Genomic DNA, 6129 nt, shown 5'->3' with positions numbered 1-6129 from the left:
ACAAATCGTAGTCGATCCATTTGATCCGTCAACGGACAGGAACGCGGCCTACGGTCGTCAACGAAGCGTTGACCATATATACACTGAACTGGTATAGTTAGCAAGAACAAACGAACCATCTAGGAACTCCATACAAACTAGCTTTACTACATAAAATTCATCTCTTTGTGTCTAAAATATCGCTTTTGTGTGCGTAAAACAAAGTTCTGTCAACTACTACTCATAATAAAGGAATCATTCTCAGGGAATCAGCCATCCAACTAAAATAATTAACAATTGATTAATAAGAACAATGTGTTTGACCATAAAATGTGTTCAAAATAGGTAAAGTCAATATAGAATAACAAATATTCATTATATCTATGGGTGAGATTGAGAGTAGCGCTGAGAGAGTAGCTTCAAATACTTCGCATTTTTTTAAGAAGTAGAGTATGTTTTCAAGGCCAGCAAATTTTAAATATTTTTTCACCACAGATATTAATATCTATGGTTTATTGTCTTTTGCAAATTCATACACTACTCTTAGTCTCACCCATGATATATTGCAGACAATTTCTATTGAAATTATAACATTAAATGTGTATTATCTTCATGTTTTCTACACAATAAAAGTAATGCTGTTTACATGCCAGCGTGTTGTGACTTTTCTTCATTAAAATGTATGACGTCACTTGGAAAAATGTGTACCTGCAAAATCGTACATTATATACAAATGTCACTGAAACAGGAACCGAATCAAAACATTGCAGCGGCGCATGGCAAGACATACGATTCCATCGAGTTTTCAGACATACGATGAAAAGTAAATAAACTGTCGTTTGAGTGTTGCCACACTCGCTAAACACGCACATCCACGGTTTTGACAGTACAAATGAAAACGATGGGGAAAATGTGGAAAAACTGGAGAAAGCTCATTCATGTTGAAGTCTTGGAAATGTCAAGGAAAATGTGACACTTTCGTCATTTAGACGTAGTAACAATTATTTTCACGCAAATTACAAGAAAATTTTCACGTTATTTTGACAATATTTTCAATAGATAAATTTGAATGAATCGAGTAGTTCAAAAGAATGTGAAAAAGCATTTATATGTCGAAATAGAATAGTATAGATGAAATATTTTGGATCTAAGCTTTTTTTTTCAATAAGATTCAGCAGAAATTGACAGAAATAGTAAAGTAGCTAGCGTAAAAAGGTCCATACATCGGTATACGATTGATTTTCAAGAGCATTGCAACATTTTTTGGACAACATAAATCAAGTGAGATAGAATCCAAATGATATTATCCGGATATTATTCAAATCAAGATAAACAAAAATCACGACGAAATTCGTAATTCTTCCCATTTCTGTTTTTAATTTATTCTAAAAATGTTTCGTTCCAGATTTCTTCATAATGCAATTTTCAATATCCTCCAAAACTGCCGAACAGCTTGAAAGAGAGAGAATTGAATATTATCACACCCGCTATAATAAATCCAAGTAAATTGGTTTTTAATATTATCCAATTTATCTGAAATTTATTTCATCAACCAGATTTTTATCCCAAAATATTTAAAAGAAACAATGTAATAATCAAATTGTATTGGTATAGGTTTCCGTTACGAAAACATCGTCGGAAAGTTGTAACACGAACACAGTCAGAGACAGATATTAATGCCGACATTTCGGAATGTGAACAAACCGAAAATCCTCCAAAAGTCAGTTCGAAACTAGAAACTTTCACTAAAATGCTATTCAATCGCTCAAATTCGCTACAACACAGTCCAAAAAAGGTGACCAGCTCATCGTCAACCACGTGGATGGAAAATTTATGGTATAACAAATTATTAGTGTGAGAAGTTGTGTGCTTTATATTATAAAGTTTATAACTATAACTGTACAGTGTACAATGTACATTTCACATTTCAATGCTGTCAATCCGCTGTGCTTTGAATAATTTTGTGCAAAATTTTTTGTAGGAAAAGCATGAAATTCCAGAGAGCTGCCGAACCAACACCACCAGAACGAGCGTTGCGTGAACTAGCATACATTTCGAGCCAAGAATGGGTAGAGAAATCGGATGGCCGTTACAAGATCATGGCCCATTTGGATACTATCGGCTTTAGAGAGGATAAAAACTGGTTCTTGCTGAACGATACAACAGTCCGAACGAATCGTCTGATGACGTGGATTCCATTACCAGCCGATTGTGTTGCCCTGGAGGAACTAGCCCCTTTCAATTCACCAAAAGGAATAATGATGGAATTGCTCGCTTCATTGCAACATCCATACATTTATCCAGTGCTAGATCTGGGCATTTTCAATTCGAACCAAACGAATTTCGCGTGTCTCGTTATGCCGATCAATGAGCGTGGCAGCCTCAAAGATTATATTTACAAAGTAAGCTATAGTTCATTATAATAAATTAATATCGATGCGTGTATTCATTTTGTTGGATAATCTCCCGTTTTTTGAATTCATTCGCGAAAAATTACGCATGTGGTCCAAGGCGATACGGTGGAATGAGCCATGGAGACGTAAATACGCAAAAAAGTCAATTTGTTTGACATTGCCGCAGGTGCAACGGTTTGGTCGACATATTTTGGAAGCGTTGCTATTTCTGCGCGAACGAGGCATTCCATCACATGGCCACTTGCATAGCGGCAATGTCATACTACAAAATGGTGTTGCCAGGTAATTGTTTTTGGATTTATTTATGTCACCTGATTTGACACTCGTCGAAAATACTTTAGGTTATCGGGATTGGAAAATGGTTTACTCGGCCTAGACTCAAAAGTGAATGCGGTTGATTCGGCAAAGAATATTGCTGATGTTGAACACAGGGATGTTATTTGCTTTGGCCATTTACTCTTTGAAATGTGCACGGGATTTGAATTGCTAACACCTCGCCCAACCGCTGACAACTTGTTCTTAGACTTGGAACGATATCCAAAGGTGGTCAAAGTGCTGCAATGGATTTTTGAATCTCCCGGTGATCGATATCCAACTGTTGCGGAACTTGTGCGATCTGATTTATTCCGACACGTCGAATTACGTGAAATGAGGGGAGCATCAATTTCGGTGAGGTTATTTTCATTCACAATTCCAATTTATTACCGAAAAAGTGATATTAATTTCTGTCTCTTACAGGCGCTCAAACCAGATTTAAGTACATCTACATCGAATCTCTTGGATGCAGTTCGGCGAAGACAAGATGCTCCCTTGAATCGTCCGTACTGTGAAATTGATGAATCACCATGCTATGCTTCAATAAATGGTTCGTACAGCGATCTTTCATTTGCTGGGGCTTTGGAGGGTCATGTAACTGTGACGCAAGAACAATACGAGCAATACCGGAAAATGGGCAGCACATTCCAGTTATGCAAAATATGCACGGAAAATAACAAAGATATACGACTAGAGCCATGTGGTCATTTGCTGTGCATTCAGTGCTTGAGCGCTTGGCAATTAGATTCCGAAGGGAACGGTTGTCCTTTCTGTCGAGCTGAAATCAAAGGAACTGAACAAATCGTAGTCGATCCATTTGATCCGTCAACGGACAGGAACGCGGCCTACGGTCGTCAACGAAGCGTTGACCATATATACACTGAACTGGTATAGTTAGCAAGAACAAACGAACCATCTAGGAACTCCATACAAACTAGCTTTACTACATAAAATTCATCTCTTTGTGTCTAAAATATCGCTTTTGTGTGCGTAAAACAAAGTTCTGTCAACTACTACTCATAATAAAGGAATCATTCTCAGGGAATCAGCCATCCAACTAAAATAATTAACAATTGATTAATAAGAACAATGTGTTTGACCATAAAATGTGTTCAAAATAGGTAAAGTCAATATAGAATAACAAATATTCATTATATCTATGGGTGAGATTGAGAGTAGCGCTGAGAGAGTAGCTTCAAATACTTCGCATTTTTTTAAGAAGTAGAGTATGTTTTCAAGGCCAGCAAATTTTAAATATTTTTTCACCACAGATATTAATATCTATGGTTTATTGTCTTTTGCAAATTCATACACTACTCTTAGTCTCACCCATGATATATTGCAGACAATTTCTATTGAAATTATAACATTAAATGTGTATTATCTTCATGTTTTCTACACAATAAAAGTAATGCTGTTTACATGCCAGCGTGTTGTGACTTTTCTTCATTAAAATGTATGACGTCACTTGGAAAAATGTGTACCTGCAAAATCGTACATTATATACAAATGTCACTGAAACAGGAACCGAATCAAAACATTGCAGCGGCGCATGGCAAGACATACGATTCCATCGAGTTTTCAGACATACGATGAAAAGTAAATAAACTGTCGTTTGAGTGTTGCCACACTCGCTAAACACGCACATCCACGGTTTTGACAGTACAAATGAAAACGATGGGGAAAATGTGGAAAAACTGGAGAAAGCTCATTCATGTTGAAGTCTTGGAAATGTCAAGGAAAATGTGACACTTTCGTCATTTAGACGTAGTAACAATTATTTTCACGCAAATTACAAGAAAATTTTCACGTTATTTTGACAATATTTTCAATAGATAAATTTGAATGAATCGAGTAGTTCAAAAGAATGTGAAAAAGCATTTATATGTCGAAATAGAATAGTATAGATGAAATATTTTGGATCTAAGCTTTTTTTTTCAATAAGATTCAGCAGAAATTGACAGAAATAGTAAAGTAGCTAGCGTAAAAAGGTCCATACATCGGTATACGATTGATTTTCAAGAGCATTGCAACATTTTTTGGACAACATAAATCAAGTGAGATAGAATCCAAATGATATTATCCGGATATTATTCAAATCAAGATAAACAAAAATCACGACGAAATTCGTAATTCTTCCCATTTCTGTTTTTAATTTATTCTAAAAATGTTTCGTTCCAGATTTCTTCATAATGCAATTTTCAATATCCTCCAAAACTGCCGAACAGCTTGAAAGAGAGAGAATTGAATATTATCACACCCGCTATAATAAATCCAAGTAAATTGGTTTTTAATATTATCCAATTTATCTGAAATTTATTTCATCAACCAGATTTTTATCCCAAAATATTTAAAAGAAACAATGTAATAATCAAATTGTATTGGTATAGGTTTCCGTTACGAAAACATCGTCGGAAAGTTGTAACACGAACACAGTCAGAGACAGATATTAATGCCGACATTTCGGAATGTGAACAAACCGAAAATCCTCCAAAAGTCAGTTCGAAACTAGAAACTTTCACTAAAATGCTATTCAATCGCTCAAATTCGCTACAACACAGTCCAAAAAAGGTGACCAGCTCATCGTCAACCACGTGGATGGAAAATTTATGGTATAACAAATTATTAGTGTGAGAAGTTGTGTGCTTTATATTATAAAGTTTATAACTATAACTGTACAGTGTACAATGTACATTTCACATTTCAATGCTGTCAATCCGCTGTGCTTTGAATAATTTTGTGCAAAATTTTTTGTAGGAAAAGCATGAAATTCCAGAGAGCTGCCGAACCAACACCACCAGAACGAGCGTTGCGTGAACTAGCATACATTTCGAGCCAAGAATGGGTAGAGAAATCGGATGGCCGTTACAAGATCATGGCCCATTTGGATACTATCGGCTTTAGAGAGGATAAAAACTGGTTCTTGCTGAACGATACAACAGTCCGAACGAATCGTCTGATGACGTGGATTCCATTACCAGCCGATTGTGTTGCCCTGGAGGAACTAGCCCCTTTCAATTCACCAAAAGGAATAATGATGGAATTGCTCGCTTCATTGCAACATCCATACATTTATCCAGTGCTAGATCTGGGCATTTTCAATTCGAACCAAACGAATTTCGCGTGTCTCGTTATGCCGATCAATGAGCGTGGCAGCCTCAAAGATTATATTTACAAAGTAAGCTATAGTTCATTATAATAAATTAATATCGATGCGTGTATTCATTTTGTTGGATAATCTCCCGTTTTTTGAATTCATTCGCGAAAAATTACGCATGTGGTCCAAGGCGATACGGTGGAATGAGCCATGGAGACGTAAATACGCAAAAAAGTCAATTTGTTTGACATTGCCGCAGGTGCAACGGTTTGGTCGACATATTTTGGAAGCGTTGCTATTTCTGCGCGAACGAGGCATTCCATC

General features: G+C 36.2%; 2 protein-coding genes across 2 annotated transcripts; both read left to right on the top strand.

Moving 5' to 3' along the window:
- The first annotated feature begins 947 nt into the window (after positions 1 to 947).
- On the top strand, positions 948 to 3937 carry LOC129580190 (slowpoke-binding protein-like). Its single transcript, XM_055470396.1, has 7 exons — positions 948 to 1260; positions 1385 to 1481; positions 1594 to 1815; positions 1961 to 2381; positions 2491 to 2675; positions 2735 to 3062; positions 3132 to 3937. The coding sequence occupies exons 2-7, from the start codon at positions 1396 to 1398 to the stop codon at positions 3600 to 3602; spliced, it is 1713 nt and encodes a 570-aa protein (XP_055326371.1). The 5' UTR covers positions 948 to 1260; positions 1385 to 1395; the 3' UTR covers positions 3603 to 3937.
- A 515-nt stretch (positions 3938 to 4452) lies between these two features.
- On the top strand, positions 4453 to 6119 carry LOC129580191 (slowpoke-binding protein-like; the record flags this gene model as incomplete). Its single annotated transcript, XM_055470397.1, has 5 exons — positions 4453 to 4765; positions 4890 to 4986; positions 5099 to 5320; positions 5466 to 5886; positions 5996 to 6119. Coding segments are annotated over exons 2-5 (853 nt in total), but the record flags the coding sequence as incomplete, so codon positions are not given.
- Between the last annotated feature and the right edge of the window lie 10 nt (positions 6120 to 6129).

The sequence above is a fragment of the Sitodiplosis mosellana genome, unplaced genomic scaffold (genome assembly GCF_009176505.1).
Source record: "Sitodiplosis mosellana isolate CC-2019 unplaced genomic scaffold, AAFC_SMos_1.0 Smas_scaffold_7242, whole genome shotgun sequence".
In the NCBI taxonomy this organism is placed as follows: Eukaryota; Metazoa; Arthropoda; class Insecta; order Diptera; family Cecidomyiidae; genus Sitodiplosis; species Sitodiplosis mosellana.
This window is presented reverse-complemented; position numbering and strand designations above follow the sequence as displayed.